This window comes from Lissotriton vulgaris, chromosome 2_1, assembly GCF_964263255.1.
Source record: "Lissotriton vulgaris chromosome 2_1, aLisVul1.2, whole genome shotgun sequence".
NCBI lineage: Eukaryota > Metazoa > Chordata > Amphibia > Caudata > Salamandridae > Lissotriton > Lissotriton vulgaris.
The window spans coordinates 996,727,105-996,746,495 of NC_141687.1; the positions used below are offsets into that span (position 1 = coordinate 996,727,105).

The 19,391-nt window shown below is 42.6% G+C and overlaps 1 protein-coding gene across 1 annotated transcript in view; it reads left to right on the top strand.

Annotated features, from left to right (window-relative positions):
• TTC21B (tetratricopeptide repeat domain 21B) overlaps positions 1-19,391 on the top strand; it is a 502,211-nt gene that overhangs the window by 233,722 nt on the left and 249,098 nt on the right. Inside the window, exons 17-19 of the mRNA XM_086956589.1 lie at positions 5,976-6,086; positions 14,031-14,169; positions 14,769-14,875. Coding sequence (XP_086812715.1) covers positions 5,976-6,086; positions 14,031-14,169; positions 14,769-14,875 — 357 coding nt within the window. The remainder of the gene's footprint in view (positions 1-5,975; positions 6,087-14,030; positions 14,170-14,768; positions 14,876-19,391) is intronic.

Consider the following 19,391-nt stretch of genomic DNA (forward strand, 5'->3'; position numbering starts at 1 on the left):
ACACCATCTCAGTGATATTAGGCAAAGGGAATGTGTCAGCCACAACACACTTATTCAGTGCCCTGAGGTCGACACAGAACCTCAATTTGTCATCAGCTTTCTTCGAAATGATCACCGGAGAAACCCATGCTGAGTCCTCCTTTGGTTCTATCACTCCACTTTGAAGCATCTCATCGATTAACAATTTTACATCATCACGAATAGAGTTAGGAACCCTTTCTCACCCGATGTTGCACAGGTAAGCTATTCTTTTTTAGCCTAATGAGGTGGGAATAACCTCTATGTTCCCCAAGCTCATCCTTAAATACAGAACTGAATTCGTTCAGAATTCTCTCGATAGAAACATCTTCAACAACCATAATCTGATTTTTCGCTCTGGGATTGATAATGATGTAGAGATCATACTGATGTACCCATCCCAGAATAGGAGGGCCATCAATAGAAGGCGTACACCTTACCAAACGAAGACCTTTTCTCAAAAACAATTTTAGACTCAAAGTAACCAAGAATTTCAATCCTTTGGCCATTAAAACCCTTAGGAGAAATGTCACTCTTTACTAAAATTGTCCCTTCCCAGAAAATATCGAAGGTAGATTTTGGAATAATGGTATAACGCGACCCCGTGTCCAAATCAAATCATCAACGACACTTCATGAGAGTCTATCTTGAAAATTGCCTTTGGTCTGTTCTGTCTAGGATCCTCACCAACCACGTCGACATCATCCACTACCAAAAGTCTTTCTGCTTCAGTTTTACTGTCACATTCGTAGTCATCCACAATAGCAATTCTCTGCTTGCCCTTAGACTTGCACATCTTTTAAAAGTGTCCAACTCTACCACACTTAAGGCATTCCTTATTTGCAGCAAAGCAGAACCTTGCCTCAGAGGAATGAGTATTGCTTCCACATCTATTGCAAAATTTATTTGAAGAAGTTTTTTTAACTGGAGCCCTGGATTTTTTTTCTAACCACTGCAACACTTTCTCCTCCACAATGCTCCCACTCTGTAGCACCTTTCTTTTCGGAAACTACTGAGACTTCTTGTTGTGGAGTCATTTTGTGAGAATCTAGAACTTTCATACATTTGTTAGACTCTTTGATTACTTTCGCTAGATCAATTGCATCTTTTAATGAAGGATTATTTGCCGCCCAAAGTCTCTCCTGTATTTTTTTACTGGAGCATTGAACGATCAGCTGATCCCTTATGAGCTCGTCATTCATGGCACCAAACTTACACTTAATAGACCACTCTCTCAAGCGAGCTACAAAGTCATCAATCGACTCTGAGTCCTTTTGTCGCTGTGTGTAGAATTTATAACGGTTCATGACAAGATTCTCCTCCTTTGAGAATCTAACTTCGAGCCTTGCAACAGCCTCCTTAAATTCGTCAGGCATTTCCTGACCATTAGCCCTCAAAGCTATTGGCAAAAATCTGAAAACTCTTTGCCCTTCTTTGCCAAGGATACTTAAAAGAATAGCCTTTTTCCTCTTTGCGGAAAACTCTTGCCCATCTAATGCCTCAAGATAGTTGTCAAACATTATGAACCAGTCCTCCCAAGGTATTTCTGGAATCCCTGGTTCAGGTAGGAATTGTGGTGACAAAGTAACCACTATTTGTTGTGCCATATTTATGCTGTTGAGAAACAACTCAACAAAAGAAAAAAAAACACTTGAAAGGCACAAGAAGTTGAGGCAGATCAAATGACAACGAAGTTTCAAGGCTTCTTAAAAGATTTTAAAGCCAACAGTACATACCTCGAAACCGCTTCAAATAGCAGGATTAAGCCATGAGTAACATGTTGATTTTGTAAAGTAACCTGATAGGAAATGCCTCAGGTAAATAATAAAACGATTGGCACTGAGAAACAAACCAAAACGAGGCTTGGAGCGCCAAATTTACATTTCCCACAGACGATGGAAAAAACGCTGAATTCCCACACTCAAAATGGCCCCCACAAATAGTTTTGTCAAAGCGAGGCTTGGAACGCTTGATTTCTCAGTTAAAATGGCCGCCACAAATAACTTTCCAAAACAAGGCTTGAAACGCTGGAATTCACAGTTAAGATGGCCGCCACAGAGATGGATGATCCAAAGCGAGGCTCATCATCACGTTAGTTACAAGAAATGGTGATGACGTAGGAGCACAGCAACAACAGCGGTTGCCAAGGCGCTCGCGCTACAGTGCTTGCGCTACTTACAGTTTGAAACTCCAGGAAACTTCCTTAAAATCGAAATCGATGTACTCGGCGGCATACGAGGAAAGGCACACTGCACCTAATGGGTTCTTTTGAAGAACCTTTGCCGTCAGGCTCGCTCTCACCACAACAATTTCACCACGATGAAAAGAAAATCATCTAGGATTTGTCAGAAGCCACCATGACTACAACTGACCAGCTGCAATCGTCGCCAAATTTGTAGTAAGTCACTCTGAGGCTTCCGGTGAGTAACAGCAGGTTTATTGCTGGAGCATAACAGCAGGTATCTTCAACGCTAGCTGGCCAGGCACAAACTGTCTCATCCTAGAATCCTAGGATGAGTCAGGGCCACCTACATTCTGGAATAAATGACATAGGGCTAATTCAAGAGGAAGCATGGAAACAAAGGTAGGAATAATATACAACAGGGCTTCACCACACCCAGGGGAAAGAGCACTACAAAGAGGCGCTAAGGAACTACCATAAGCTAATTAGAAGGGCTAAGGCTGATCACTTTTTGGAGAGAATTGACTCAGCCAGCAGCTCTACTCAGGAGCTATTTAAGGTCTATAAGGAGTTAACCTCCACCACCAGCTTAGTTGCACCGGCTGTGGGCTCAGAGGAGCTCTGTAATCAGATAGGCAAGTTCTTCTCCGAGAAGGTGGAAAAAATGTATTCCACCTTCCCGGAATCTGCCAGAGTTGAAGAGGAAGGGCTGGAAGAAAGAGAATCTGTGGGGGAGGGTGGAGGATTGAAGGAATTCTCGATGCCCCTCCCAGAACAACTGATTAACATCTGCAGTATGATAAAGTCTGGATCCCCTAGGGACCCGGCTCCTCCGAAAAGGCTAAAAGGGAGTTCGGAATGCCTGGAGCTCTTTATAAGACACCTGGTGGCGACTTCTTTCAGAACGGGTCATGTTCCCGGATGCTGGAAGGAAGCTGTGGTTCTTCCGCTCCCTACGAAACCGCACATTGGGCTGGATCGTTTAGATAACTTACGCCCAATCTCCCTTTTGCGGTACTTTGCAAAGGTGGCAGAAAAAGTGGTGAACCTACAGCTAACGGCATATATTGAGGAATATGATCTTCACCCCACCCAGTCCGGCTTTTGAGCTAGGTACTCGACAGAATCAGCACTGCTTTTTGCCACTGAATCCATCAGGCAATTTGTGGACGCAGGTCAAACGGCGGCCTAGATCCTGTTGGATCGAAGTGCCGCCTTTGACACTGTAGCCCATCACACGCTGGTGCAATGTCTGAGGAAAGGTGGGGTATCTGGCAGTGCCCTGAATTGGTTAAAATCTTTCCTGTCGGGTCGCTGCTTCCAGGTGAGACAGGGCAAACACTACTCCAGGGTCATCAAGCTGAACCAGGGAGTGCGGCAGGGCTCTATGTAGCTCCTGTTGCGGAGATTGCTGAGGAGTGTGGGATCAGGGTCGTATCCTATGCCGATGACACGCAGCTGGTGGTCTCCCTCACCCAGGCACCGGAGTCGGCCTCCTCCAGCTTCATGGCATGCATGCAAGAACTGGCTGCATGGATGGCGAAGAACTGCCTGAAGCTGAATGGCGACAAGACGGAGGTGCTGGTGGTGGGAAGGGCCCCGACAGTGTGGTCATCGGCATGGTGGCCCCAGGACTTGGGCGTGACACCTACGCTCTGCGTGCAGGCAAAGAATTTGGGGGTTTGGTTAGACCCCAGCCTTTCTTTTGACTATCAAACCAGGCGGGTGGCAGGCGCCTGCTTTGGGATATTGAAGGTCCTGCGCAAAACCCTGGACCTACTACCTGTGGCGGCTAGGAAGATCCTGGTCCATGCTTTGGTGACGTCGCGCCTGGACTACGGTAACATCCTTTTTCTAGGCGCGCCAGCCAAGTGTTTGCTCCGTCTGCAGGGAGTGCAGAATGCGGCAGCCCGCCTTATCCTGAGGCGCCCGAGAAGGTCATCGGCCAGGGCAGCTCGGGCGGTGTTACACTGGCTCCCGATAAAAGAAAGAGTCACTTTCAAGGCACTTTGTGTCTGCCATCGGATCCTGCAGGGAAAGGCCCCTTCGTATCTGTCGGAACTCCTGACCCCCTATGTCCCCACACGTCATCTGAGGTCAGGTGGGGTAGGCTTGGTGTGCGTACCTGCTATTAAGAGAGCCAGGATGAGAGGTCGGTTTTCCGCCTACTGGCTGCCAAGCAATGGAATGCTCTCCCGATGGAGCTCCAGATGGAGGTCCAGGAGAGATGTTTCAGGAAAAAATTAAAAAAGCTTCTCTTTCCTCAAGTATAGTAGGGTGAGGGTAGGGGGTTTCTGAATTCTGGCTAACTCTACCGCAGCGCGGGGACACACTGGCATTAGTGTAACCATTGCGCTTTATAAATAGACTTATTATTATTATTATTATTATTATTATTATTATTATTATTATTATTATTATTATTATTATTATGTACATGACCTGCTGTTGCTAGGATCCTTTGCCCAGAACTGCATGACCTCATCTGCAGGAACACTGCTGCTTCCCCCAAAACTGACACTCGTGGGAGGTGCAAATGAACCACACAGTCCATCCGAAATCCTGTGCTGATTTCCCAGCAGTATGGTGCTACAGGCTTTCACCTGGCATCAGTTCGATCGTCCATGCACCATCACACTTAGTCACTTACAGAAAGGCTTGGCCAGGAGTTGAGTATCATTAAGGATTTTGAATCTGGCTAAAGGAGCAGCTAGTCTACGAAGCCATCTTCGATCTCCGCAAGCTCCTCTCCCACCAGTCTCCCTGCTTCTGGGTCTGTGTTTTTTTTGCTTAAAAAGTCTCACTTCTTTCCTTGATGCTTTCTGCCCCTTGGCTCTCACAAGGCATTCTAAAGTCTATTTCTGGTAATTGTGGCCCAGGGTGATCCTCCTCCTCTTGCTATGAATGTCCGGAAAGGAGAGAATGCATCTCTGCCACCCTCTCTCTCCCGCTGCTTTGCTGGTATCTGGCCATTCCTTTCTCTCTTAAACATATGTATTGAAAACATTTTTTAACCGTCATGGCTGTTGGTCTTATTTATTCTGACCGTTGGTAAGTCAGGGAGGAGATCTTTTGTTCTCCTCCAATGCTTATCCCCAATTTATTTTCATTGCTAAGTCTACTGTAGGCTTTAAGGTTCTCTTGTCTTTGGCTAGGCCATATAAAGTAGTTTCTATCTCCCCCTGGATCACCTTCCCTTAAGTGTTTCATGAGGTTGTGTCTTCTGGGATGTTCTGGTTTCGTTGTCTTCTGGAGTATAGTAAATCACTCACACCCTTGTCTTTGTTAGAGATGCTTTGTAATTGAACTATGAACTGAAGAGAAGGGGAGTAGATGTACCATTATATGCAGATCACACGGTGTGGTGTTATTGTGCTGGTAGTTGTGGTCCCATTTCCGCTAGATGACCAACCCATCTAGCCCTGCCCCCTATCCACCCTTTGTCGTGGTGGAGCTGGCCTCCTCTTGTTTAAGAATGGTAAGCTGATAAATGTGGCAGCGGCAGAGCCTGGGTGGTTTTTCATCACACAGGTGCATTGCATTTTTTCCACCTATTTATTGCAGAGAAATTTGATATCCATTTCACGGCCTGCAGCCATAGGCATCCTGTGCCTTGAGGAAGGGGTACTAAGTACTAGTTATTCACTCCTACTTGCATTCCTATTTCACACGGTGCTTTGCTCTTTCATGTTTCTATGCCACTCTTCAGATTTTATTTAGCAATTATTGTACGTAATATTTTGTTACTAATTTTTTGTGTGTTTTTTCGTTATAGCCCGAAAAAGCGATTGATGTATATGAGCAAGCATTAAAGAAAAACCCCAAAGATGGAACCTTGGCAAGCAAAATCGGAAAAGCTTTAGTAAAAACCCATAATTATGCAAAGGTATTTATTTTGCACTGTTCTCTACATACTTACCATAATTATTGGATATACAGTTGGTTAATCCCATATTTGGTAACCATGCAGTTCGAGCTGACCTTGTTTATTAATATGTTACAATATATAAAAGAATCAGGTAAGTGTATGTAGAACTGTTAATGGAATATTTCCAGAACTATTACATTAACGTTTTGTTTTCAGCTCCTCAATATTTGAACATCCCTCATAAGACTGAACTAAGTTACGATTATTAAAATTAATTTTAACATGTGGCTTTGGAACTTTATGCTGTCATGGGAGCTTTCCAGAGGTCAGTTGGATTCCTCATTTCTGTGGCTGTCCTGGCATGAATCTTAACTCCTTTCAATCAAAAACTGCATAGTGCATAGTGGAGGTTTGAGTACATTACTCAATTGGGTAGGGTGAAGAAAGAAAAAGGACAGAGTATGCTGCTTTGGCACTTCACAAAGATCTGATTGGATTCCCGCTATGACTGACTGTCTTTGCTTAAATCTGGTTATCAGCCCAGGAACTATACATCTAACACATAAGGTGTGCTTATTGTATGAATTTGTTATTTTCACATGGGCATATTTTCCCTTGAAGGTTCTGGGTATTGTTGTTTAAATTTGAAATCTAAGGGAAAATAACTAACTATGTAGAATCAGAAAATTTCGATTAGCATATTAAAGACTTGAAGAACTATAGTCGTCTGTAGCTCACTCAAAGGCTACAAAAATGAGAACTGCTGTTTCAGCAATGTGAGCAGTAGAAACAAATATCACCTTCCTATCAGTACCTGTGAATGAATAAGCATAGCAAGAAAAGTGAACTGAAAGATAAAATTAGCAGTTATGATACGGTGGAAAGAATAAAAATGTCTAAGCCATTTATACAATTTACAAGAACTGAAAGAACGAATTGGAATATAATAGAAAGTGAAAGTTCATTAGGAGAGATTTACAAAGGCAAAGCCTTAACGATGTATACATGGAACAAGAAATGATTTCATGACTATACTAGTTACAGCAGAGGCTTTTACGGTGGAAGAATTCTACCAAACATCAAAGCAACAACAAATCGGATCATATCCCGGCATAGGGTCTTCAAAATCAAATAATGTAAAACTGATATTAAAGCACCTTAAGACAGGACCATATGAGAAATCATTTCTTGAAGTACTAAAAATTAAATACCGGTGTTAATATGTATGTGGGCAAGAATTTATTTTACAAACTTTGAGACCAGTTACTGTTTTTCCACATCTCGTTGGCGTGTTCTGGAAAACTCTCTCAGTGCTTCACCGAAGAAAATTCCTCCACTTTCAACAACAAATAGGTCGTATGTCTACCCCTAAAGATTTCAAGGTTCAAGCTCTTTCGTAAGTGCCACAAGAGGAGAAATTCACTACTTCGTTGAGAAAATGGTTATACTCCGAGGACTGTTGAGTCACAATGCTGTTCTCCAATGCCAGGATTTTCATCGTCCTCCTAGCCTACTACATAGTTGCTGAAGATTCAGTCAGAATTTTCGACTTCCTCACTCAAACCCACACATTCTGAGGCCTTCCATCACTCCGTAGTGCACATCTGCAGAACTGCAGTATCTTCTTGGTCAACTCCATAAGGAAGGGTGGACCCAGCTACTTTACTTTAGGTCCCAAATGGCACAATGCTCAGTGCCTCCCGACCCTCACCTAGAGTAGCGCCACATTCAACATCCTTTCTGGCACTGCCATCTAATTCCGTTGTAGAAGGTCAAAGCTTGCCTTGTGGAACATCTCCTTCGTATGGCTCAGAAATTGGACAACATTCTAGTTGTTTGATACCAAAGCCATAGATAGCATGCATAATAGAGTTTATGGTAGCACAGGGGATAATACCAAGGCTGACAATCTGCTCCCTCGTCCTATTCTGATACTTGCCTTTTTCTTGAACTATAAAACCTCAAGTGATTCAACACCTCTAGAAAGGGAAATCCCTTAGCCATCTCGGGCCGTGGCTAAGAAAATGTCCTTCTTTACCAGGGTGTTGCTTAGTTATAGAAACTTTTGATTTGATTTTATTCTCTGAGGAGCCGTAATTTCACACTTTGAAACATTTGAATCTCACTTCTTCAACTGTCGAACCTTTTCTCCCTTTCATTGGTGCTCTTCTGGAATCTGGTTTGACTGTGTCAGAAGTCATTTTCAGCCGTATCATCGTAGAGGCAAATTGCCCAACACCATAGACCTGCTCCAGGTGTCCCGACATTCTTGATCTCACATTGGTTGCCATTGAACCTTGTGGTTTATATTCCATCTTATAAACTGATCCGCCATGCCTTCCATATAACCTCTCGAGACATAGTCAAAATGACAAGATGCCATGTGTTGGAAGTTGTTTCGCTTCAGGCAGCCTCATTCTCTGGACTGCAAATGCCAAATACCTATTCGATTTCTGTGCCCATGCTTTGCGGGAGTTCCCAAAGCACATGATGAAGCTATTTTCCAAGTTGCTTTAAACCGATCTGGAAATGCAGATTGAATTCAGCAGATACAGTGGCCTGGTCCAAGGACAATGTTACTTCTTTAAAACAAGAAGCTTGAGTGCTTACTATAGGCTTTTCAGGAAATGTCCATGACATTCTGAGGAACATGCCCTTTGGTGATTGGCTTTTTGGTGAGAAGGCCATCTCCTCCCCGTAGCACTTCAAGAATAGCAGGGCTGTAGACTGCTCGCTGGACTTGGTCTTGCCCCCGGGTAATTCCATCAGCAATAGCAGAGGTTCAGGGGCTATTCTAGAGCTCGATAATCCCAGTAGAGACAGACCTCTGAGTCCTGGCACCTTAGCAAATGCATGGCTCCTTTCACAGCAAGGGTGGATCTTAAAGTCACCATCACCAGAAGCAAACTCAGTCTCCTCCATCTTCGGCATGATGTCCTTCCTGAAAACCCTCTGCCTCCCCACCCATCTTATGGTGAAAGGAATGTCTCTGGCTTTTCTCCCAATTGGGAGTCTATAATTGGTGGACCATTGGGTCATCCAGTTGATCACCAAGTACTGCACCCTACCATTACTATCCCTCCCTCCAGGCTAGCGTTCAGCCTCTAGCATATGCTCACTTGCATACAACTCTATTTTGGAGGCAGAGGTCCCTGCCCTGCTGGTCATAGGGGACATAGAGGTGGTGCCTCTGTAACAAATGGGCACTTGTCTGAACTGCTTTAACTCTTGCTGCCCAAACAGGAGGATATCCGAGTCCTGTCTTGAATAATTGCCTTCTGAATGTGTTCAAATGGCAGAACAAGTTAAGGATACTGTAATTGAGCCAGTTTCTGCTGGTGAATAAAGAGAATTGTTTGGTGTCAAGGGTCCTCTAAAACAAATTTTTCCCTCTGTCAATTCTTGTTGCTGACCGATGTTACCCAAGACTCACTGTAGGATCACTGCATTATCTGTTCATGGTTTTGTTGTTCGGGTTGGCGACTGTGCCTTGTGTTTTTATGAAAGTGCTTGCATGGCAGTGGCTTGACAGACGGATGGAAGCCCATGTATTCCTATACATAAACAACTGGCTGGCCGACTGTCAATACCCAGGGACAGTCAAAGATCATCTTCACTGCACAGTGGTTTTTCTCCATGGCTTTGACTTTATTATCAATACCCAAAAGTCCCACCTCAGTCCTGTGCAGACGTTTATCTTCATAGGTGACCTGCATAAAAAACCTTTGCTCTTTCTCAGAAGATCCTGCATATTCAGAAGATGTTTGTGTGATTCGTGACTCAGCCACATCTCCTGGTCCTACAGGCCTTGCGCCTGCTCATCTTCATATCCTCAAGCATCTTGTTGGATCTGCATGGCACGTGATAAATGAGTCTTCCAGTGGTACCTGATAACAGTCGTTTCAACATCAAGGAAGTCTATTGCCTCAAGTGCAGATCTTACAGTTGGTTTGCTCAGACTGGTTGATCGTCCATCCCAACCTAAGGGTATGTAATGTCCTCAGCCCTCCACATCTGTAGGGTACCATGGTCACAGAATCCTTCTTGCTGGCCCATCTGGGCAACAGGATGGTCTGGGTCCATTGGTCTGAGTCAGAGCACATAAATGTGCCAGGGCTACGGGCAGTTAGCCTTGCCTTGAAGGTATTTCTCCCTTCACTATCAAGGAGTGTCATTGAGACCTTGTCAGACAAAACCACCATATTCAAATATATTTAAAAAATAGAGGAGGAGAGGGCTGTAGACTCTGTTCGATGGAGGCTATTCTATGGCAGAGTGCACAGCAGAGGGGAGGGAATTTTCCCAATTGTGGTCCATCTAGCAAAGTGACTTAGCATGAGAGCGTACTTCTTCTCGTCTCTCCCTAGAGGCCACAAATGGAAACTACTCCCTTAAGTGATGGAGGTTTTCTTCTCCAACTTGGTATGTCCATTTGTGGATCACAAGGTGTTCTCTCATATGTTCCATACATTTTCCTCTGAATGGGTCTCTGGGAGATAACATAAGGTTTGTTGGTATCTGGGTTTGCTATATATGCATTTTCGCACTGATTCAGCTTTTGATTAGTCTTGCAGAGGGTGCTTTCGCAGCAAGATGGTCAGATCCTCCTCCACCCTGATATTTTAATGCTGCAATTGTACTTGTGACAATTAATTTCTATCTGCTACAGTCCTTTTGCCCCCCTAATTAAGTTGCGAATGTCCTTTTGGCTTCAACAAATCTCCTACGAAATCCATTTATGTGGAATGATGGCAAAAGATTGTGCAGTAGTGTGGATCAGAAGGCTTGGATCTCTTGAAGTCATGCCTTTTTGTTGACATTCTGCATTTGCATTCTGCATTTCACGTCGTCTCGCACAGCAGGGTCTTGCAGATGCTATATTCAAGGGTTACCCCACTGCTTTGTCTGCTTTCATGTCTTCCTGATCAGCCATTGTTGTTCAGCTCAACATTAGCGGCACTATTTCTGAAGGGTTTGCTTTACTTATTTCCTCCCACCCCTTTGATTTTTCAGTGGAATTTTTTTTATCTGACTTTCTTGATGCCATCCCCTTTCAAGCCGATGCCCAATTGTCCAGTTAGACGTATTACTTTGAAGACTCAATTGATATTTGCATTAACTTGTGCACATGAGAACTCCAGGCCCTTTCAGTTTGTTCACTTTCCTACATTCCTACCCAGCCTTCTTTCCCTAGGAGATTTAGGCCTTTCACATGGCCGAGTACATCACATTTTTTTTTTACTTTGTTGTGTCCCCCTGACCCCACCAAGGAGGATGAATGGCTGCCTGAATTTGGATATCAGACTTGCTGATTCCCGCTTTAAATGCACTGAACAAATTCAACTGCACTCAATGGGACAGAGTGGATGGCCAACTCGTTGAGGGTTTTGCTGGAGCCAGGAAAAGCAAGGCAATGACAATATGTATCTTATTATGTTGGGACCTCCTATGTATCGAGACCTTTTACACCAAGAAAGACCCCTGGAAGGCATTGATGTCCACTCCACTATGGCCTTTGCTGCTTTCACAACACTCACCAGATACTTTGCGGTGGCAGACACCCTTTGGGCAGCCACATGGTCACCCATGCATACCTTCACTAAACATTCCTACCTCACAGCCCAAGCAAATTGTGACAGGCACTTTGTCAGGTTTGTGCTGTATTTGGAAGTCATTTTTAAGTAGAGAGATCTGCAGGAACAGGTATCCATCAAACAGCAGAGTACATACCTCACGTAGTGATATTTCCGATGGATACATAATCTTCCTGCAGATGAGTGAGTTCCTTGTATAATAAAATCCCATAGTATGCAAAAAGGGTATATGCTGCTGTCATTTATGCTTTTTCAGTTCCTCTCTGCGTTCCTCACTCAGACATGGAAAAAGTTTCAGGAACTGCTGTCGGTGCCTAGGTTATTTCCTTTAATATGCTGTTGACATCATGTCTGACTGGCAGCGTGACAGCTAGAGCAGTGTGGTGCTACCTGTTGATGGAGAAGCACCACCAGAATTATTGTTACCGGAGGAAAGTGACTTTCAGTTTGATCCAAAATGATAGCAGGGATAAACATAAAAGTTTCTTTAAAAAAATGAAAGAAGTATATTAAAGATTGTTAAATGATCTGAGATAATAATATATTCACTTTATATTTTTTGTGAAGAACAGACTGTGAATCAAGGTGGTTTGTGTATGGCCAAAAGGGAGAACCCTCAGGAATAAATAATATCGAGCACCAGTAACTTTGATGTTAAAAAAGGAAAAGGGGGAAAAGGAAAAAGCTCATTAACGTCATGCTATTTCCTGTCTTATTAAAAGATGTAAGTATTCCTTCTTAAGGAATAATATGCAAAACAAGAAAGGTTAAGGTGTGAATAAAAAATGCAGATGAAAAATTAAATTTCAGTATAACAAGTAAAATGACAGTTTGATACACAGGGTGGATTTCTATAACTTCATGAAAGGTCCTTCAGTGTTCAAACCAGAACCTCTTACTTTTTCTCCTGAATGTGACACTGTTCTCTAATAAATCAAGTCAAACAAACTGTGAGGCTGTGACATGCATGGTGAGCTTTTACTTCAAAATGAATCTCCTGTACCCATTTTATAGCGGACAGATTTACAGATGTTCTAAATACATTCTTTAAGTGTTGAGAATTTGTCAACAATTGCACTGGTTACTTTCTTTCCCAAGATGATTTCTCACCAAACTGAACATGATTTGGGAGTATGCAGATTGTTGTAGGATGAAAGCTGATGTTTTAGTACTGAAGATTTCTAGAAAAATAAATAAGGAATGCAAGCAACTGTATGAATTGGTAGACAAATTATGGAGACTAGATCTAAAGAACTGGTTGACCACTTCTCCACTCTAATATCTGAATAAGTCAATACCATATTTTTACTATTTAAGAATTTGGAAATTTCATTAACCTCAGCAAATAGGATGGTGATGGATGTTCAACTCCTTGTTTATTTAGACAAAAAGAAGAGTAACGGGTGCCTTTGAGATAGCTGCCCTCCACACTACGCATTCTTCTTAATTGGTGGTTATAAAGCTGCTTATTATTTATAAAATCTGTATCTCATCAGCCTGAATGCTGCAGGTTTAAAAGAAAAATCGTATGCTACTAAAAGCGTTTTTTTAAGCAATGTCATTTGTCTTCAAGAGACATGATTAACCTTCACTTTTGCCTGGTTGAATTACTATACACTGCGTGACCCTGTTCAGAAATCGAGTCATATCCCTGCCATAGTAGGAGTGGAATGCGTTTGTCTTCAACCAAAGATTGCTGGTATGAAGACTTGTCTGGGATTTGCAGATTGTCCAGCGATTTAAGTACGCATTGCAGTAGAAAATAAAAATCTAAATATCATGCTATTTACTGTCTAGATTTCCCTATGCATGACCGTTTGTTGATAAAATGCATTACAAAGAAAAAGCAAATTATGTAAATCAGATGCAAATGTCATAAGTGGGCAATTTGAATGTACATGTTACTTCTTTACATTGGCATCAACAATCTGTGAAAATTAATTGAAAGGGTCCTGGAATATTCTATGCCTGAGATTGCGAATAACACCTCTAATAAATGGTGATAGGATCTAATGGAGAGCCTCCTTACAAAGTAGTATTTTATATCAGTTGGACATGATACACTGGTTTTACCTGTAGATGTTTTATCCAGAAATATGCTGTATTTGGAGAGATGTTTTTATTCGATCTTTATAAAAAAAAAAAGATGGTTGCATTTAGCCTACCTCGGGAGTGAGTTTCCAAAATGTAGAAGGCAAGTCCTCTATTCCCTTGTTGATTAGTTGTGCATTAAGGTGGAATACCCCTAAAGAATCGCTGATGAGTTTTCTTGACTGTTTTGTACTTTATTCAGAGGGGGTGAATCTGTTAACTAATCATGGCTCTACAGTACGATATTCCGTTTACTGAGTTATGTTTTCTGATTTAGGCAATCAGTTATTACGAAGCTGCTTTGAAAACAGGTCAGCAAAACTTTCTTCGTTATGATCTAGCTGAGTTACTTCTGAAGCTCAAGCAATATGATAAGGCAGAAAATGTTCTGCAACAAGCGCTAGATCACGAACCTGGTAAGATTTACCTTGAGATTAAAACACTGGTCCTTATTTATGTACATATGTCGACGTGGAATTTATTTTTGATAATATTTAATCTAATAATACATTTCTTTGTATCATTGCAATGTTCTGCATGTGCTAGCCTATTGAAATTTTTTATAAAAAACTATGTATTTTGTTACCTCTGAAAAGAATAAATATTTAATTGTGGTCCTAATGTAATTATTCTGTCCATGCTCTTACTTTTAACAAGTTCCTTTCATCATCAGGAACCGAAGACTCTTGTCAACCCAAAAATGTTTTACGACCATGCCTCTGGCTACTGTTTCTTTTGCATTAGTCTTTAAGTGTAATTTAATGGCTGACCTATGGATTTGTCTAATGGAGCACCTGCAACTTTAGCCTTCTTGTGCCCCAAGTTACTGTTTTCTTTTTATTCGCCATTTCGCCTTCAGTTCAAGGTTTCTGAATGTTGAACATAGCAAACGTAAGATAACAAAACATATATAAATCAAAGGCAGCATTCAACTTTGTTTTTTGCACTGTATTGCAGTCCATGCGATTTTTCCCATGAAGTTCACTTTGATTTATTCTTTCTTTTTTTCATTAAGTAAATGAACTCTCTGCGCTCATGGATGATGGGCGTTATCAAGTACTCCTAGCAAAAACCTACAGCAAAATGGAAAAGACTGACGAAGCTATTGTGTCACTGCAGCGGGTATGTTTGGCACTTCTATTCTTCAAAGAGTACTCACTTTTTCTCATCAACCATTCATTTAGTATGGATAATCTTTACATTAGCGAGTTTTGGAATATTCAGTTAGGCTAGACAGGACACTGAAGTGTTTTGTCCCCGAATGCTCTCGACCTAATATCTATCAGCAGATGTGATAGAGGTGATGGTACTAGGGGCGCAGTTTACCAGGCTTGTTTGACTTTGTTCTTTTCCGTATATTATCTTTTCACCGATTTCGAAACTTCTCCTCAGAAAGTTTGATTCTGGTATTAGATGTGGTGCCACTGAGTTTTTATTTGAACAAGGTCTCTGCGTCCCAGATGTATGTGCTGTGTGTTTTTTTCTTCCCTAGCATAATCTTGGACGTCCTCTCTGGTGCACAGGGAATGAATTATGCCAGGGTATATTCATTTGGATAGCATCAGTGCCGTAAAGCTGATCCATTGTGTCTGCAGGCACGTTCAAGTGCAATTCTGAAAGGGCACTCCATGTCACAGATCTGGGAGCTTTGATTTCCTGCTGGGACCATGTCCAGATTTCATCAATGTTGTACAAGGTATAAATTGTGCACAGCCCATCTGCAGAACTAGTGGACGGCTAAATCCTAGGCGAAGGCCAGGCCATGGTCATGTGCCCCCTCCAGGAGAGTCTCTTGAAGTGGGTATAATGCACTTTAGAGGTATCCGTAAATAAAATGTGGCGAGGGGAGATTAGGACACGGACTCTTTCAGCTATTTATTTGCATTGTGCTGCTTGAGAAGCAATGCGCCTAGCGCTTTTGGGAGGGCTCACCACGGCACATCCAGACCCTCCGACCTTTGTTTGCTCCCGAAGACCTCACAGCCTCCCTCCACATTGATTAAAAAGAAGACGCGTATCGGGGCATACACGCCCCTTCCTCATGGACGTTTTCACAGGGGCACAGTCAACTCACCATGGTGATTTAAATGCGTTTTATTTAAATCAAGTCCGCCCTTAGTGGGTGTGGCTCACGAAGCTGTGTTGCCAGGAATGCTGGTAACTGTAGTCATAATGTGAGTTGGTTAGTAGTCCTTAAGTAGGTAGCGCTCCTCTGTGCTGTTTGTGTCATCTTGGTTTCATTCCTTAACTAGGAGGATGGGGTGCAGGCTCCGAGATGGGGTCCCAGGGGCCGTAATTGGCCACGGAAGGGGGTCCCACGCGGCCCCCTTCCCGTCCATTTTTTTTAAAAAAAGGGATCAGGCCCTGGGGGATGGGGTCCCCAGGGCTCAATAAAAGTTAAAAGAAAGGCCACACAGCCCCGGCTAAAAAAGAGAAAAAACGCGATCATAACAGAAACACTCTGCAAATGCGCCACAGGCCATGCCTCTTTTTACACCTCTCTGCAACGCAGCTCCTTGGCGCTTACTGGAGGTCCCTGGTGGGCTAGTTGGGCCCCAGGGACCCTCATGATTCAAGGGGACTTAATCCCCCAACTCAAAACGCACCAAGAGGTGCGTTTGCACAGTGGTGAAGGGAGGTGGCAGGGACTGAGTTGACATGTGTGCAAGCGTAATTCCTGAGCGTTGTTTGGACTCCCAGCACCCTTTCTCCACCACTCTGCAAACGTGATACTAGTTAAAGTAGCATATATATATATATTTTTTTGAATGCTAATTTCTAACTATAACCTGCCTGAAACCTTTGGTTTTTTCAGTGAATTTCAAAGGTTTTTTAAATGCTAATTTCTATAACGTGCCTGAAACCTATGTTTTTTAAGTGAAAAAATAAATATATATATTTATGTATGTGTATATATATTACCTACTGGCGGTCACCAGTATGTATTTATAGTTGGGACCTATTTTCCATAGGAAATCTGCAACATTCTATTCGCAATAACTTTGGCTCCGGTTGACGAATCTTCGCAAAATTTGTAAAACTCGTGGGCGCTCAACGCCGCTCCTATATTGAAAGTTTTGGGGTGATTCTTCAATTGGGGCCCGAGAAAAAAGAGGGGTCCCAAAACGTATTTTCCCAGGGAAACCTGATCTCTCTTTCAAAATGCAAACCAAATTGCTTTTCCGCACGGGGAGCTGCATCTTAGCAGCTCCCCATGTGGAAAAGCAATGCCAGCTCTCGAGGGACACGGGGAGCTGGTGTGACCATGAGGGGATTGGAGCCCCCCCCCCCCCTCCCCACGGTCTCCAACAGAGAGGGCCAGCCCTGGGGATTGGGTCCCTGGGGCCATAAGTGACCTGAGGAGGGGGGAAACGCAGCCCCGGGGGATGGGGTCCCAGCGGCCGATGAAGGCCTCAGGAGGCCCCCTTCCAAATGTTTTAATTAAAAATATATATATGAGGGGGCAGGCCCTGTGGGATGGGCTCCACAGGGCCAATAAATTAAAAAAAGGGGGGCCACACAACCCTCCTTCTTAAAAAAATAAATAAAAGACCAGCATCGCGCCGGAGACCACTCCCCCTCTTTGCAGCACTCTGCAAATGCGCCCCCTGGTGCGTTTGCAGATGGGGAACGAATTCCCCTTGAATACTGGGGGTCCCTGGGGGCCAGCTAGCCCACCAGGAACCTCCAGTATGCGCCAGGGGGCTCCGTTTCAGAGAGGTATTCTGAGGCCATTCCCCTTTTAACACCTCTCTGCAACGCAGCTTTGTGACGCTTAATGGAGGTAGCTGGTGGGGTAGTTGCACCCCAGGGACCCAACGCATAGTGTTCCCTAGTGTATGTAGGTGGTTTAACTGTATTCTAAGTGTCTTTTAGCAAAGCACTGGCTCTACGACTGGTTAGTCAGTCACTTACCACCAGTACCCATCTGAAAATGTTGAGAGTATAGAAGGATTTTGCAACAAGGCCTCTTTCTGCTCCTCTGTTTGTTCTTTCTGCATGTCTTCCTTCTTCCTGCACTTTTCTTTGTCTTTGAGGACTTATGTTGCTTCTTTCTGCATTTCCTTTTGTTCTTTGTGTGTTTTTTCTTCTTTCTTCACAAGTCCTACGTCTGTAAGCATAGTTAGAAACTAGCATTTAAAACACCTTAGAAATTAACTGAAAAAACCATAGGTTTCAAGCACTTTATAGTTTCAAATTAGCATTTAAAAAACATTCAAATTCACTGAAAAAACCATAGGTTTCAGGCATGTTATAATTAGGAATTATCATTTAAAAAACCTTAGAAATTCACTGAAAAACCATAAGTTTCAGGGGCGTTATAGTTAGTTGGACATTTCACTCGTACAAAACCAATGAAATACCCCACTCGTTAGTTCAGCTAACTATAACTTGCACGCCCGCAATGCACTGCTGATGACGCCACATATTGCATCACTCATGACCTGGTCAGTGTCATCACTGATGACATCACTGATGACATCATCCTTGTGTTAGTGGCAGACCTCCTCTCACCCTAATATAACCTTTTATACACATACACAAAAACTAGAAACTAACATTTTCAAAACAATTGACATACCAATGCCGCTTACAACCCCCCTATTAGTAATTCCAAGATCTACAGATACAATCACTCATTCAACAACAGTCCCTATACTGTCACTCATACCCGTACTCACTCATATGTACTCATACACCTATAGATCCCGTTACACACCACCACTCACCCATAGAATTACTTGCACACATAGTCACACATGCAAACAAGTATAAAGCATCCATTTACTTGCATATACAGTTATACATACACTGCCACCCTTTTTTCTACAGAAACATAGACATACTTACTCTCTTAAACAATCACTTATAGAAACACCTACTTATTTGTACAGGGACTCCTCCAATCTCTCACTCTCACTTATACTCACTTATATACACCAATACTCACATATACTAGTATAAACCTTATGTAGTTACTATTGAAGACACTATTGAGACAGTCATTCACTCACTAACACACCCTCATCCACCTATACAGTCCTGCACACATACTGTCTTCAACACATACAAACAGTGAGTCACTCATTCATGCATCTATGCACTAAGTAATACTCCCCACCGAACCATAGAGACACTCATGCTGATACTCAAAAAAACAACTAATAACCCATATAGACACTCATGTAGCTACTCACCAACGCATGCAGCCACTTATACACAAAGTGAGAGACTGATACAGATATTTACATATTTAAACAATACTCACTAACCCATGTACTCACTAAGATACACTTAATCAGTGAGTTATACAATTAATCTTACAAAATAATCATCCATTTAGACACTTATGTACCAATTTATTCTTCCATTGATCTTGAGATATACATATATAAAACATTTACTTTAAAAACACACATTCACTGGATGATGTCATTAGTGATGTCATTTGAGATGTCATCAGTGATGTCACTGACCAGGTCATGAGTGATGTAATATGTGACGTCATCAGCAGTGCATTAGCTGAACTAACTATAACGGGGAATCTCAGTGGTTTTGTACGAGTGAAATGTTCAACTAACTAGAACACCCCTGAAACCTGTGTTTTTTTCATTGAATATATATATATATATATATA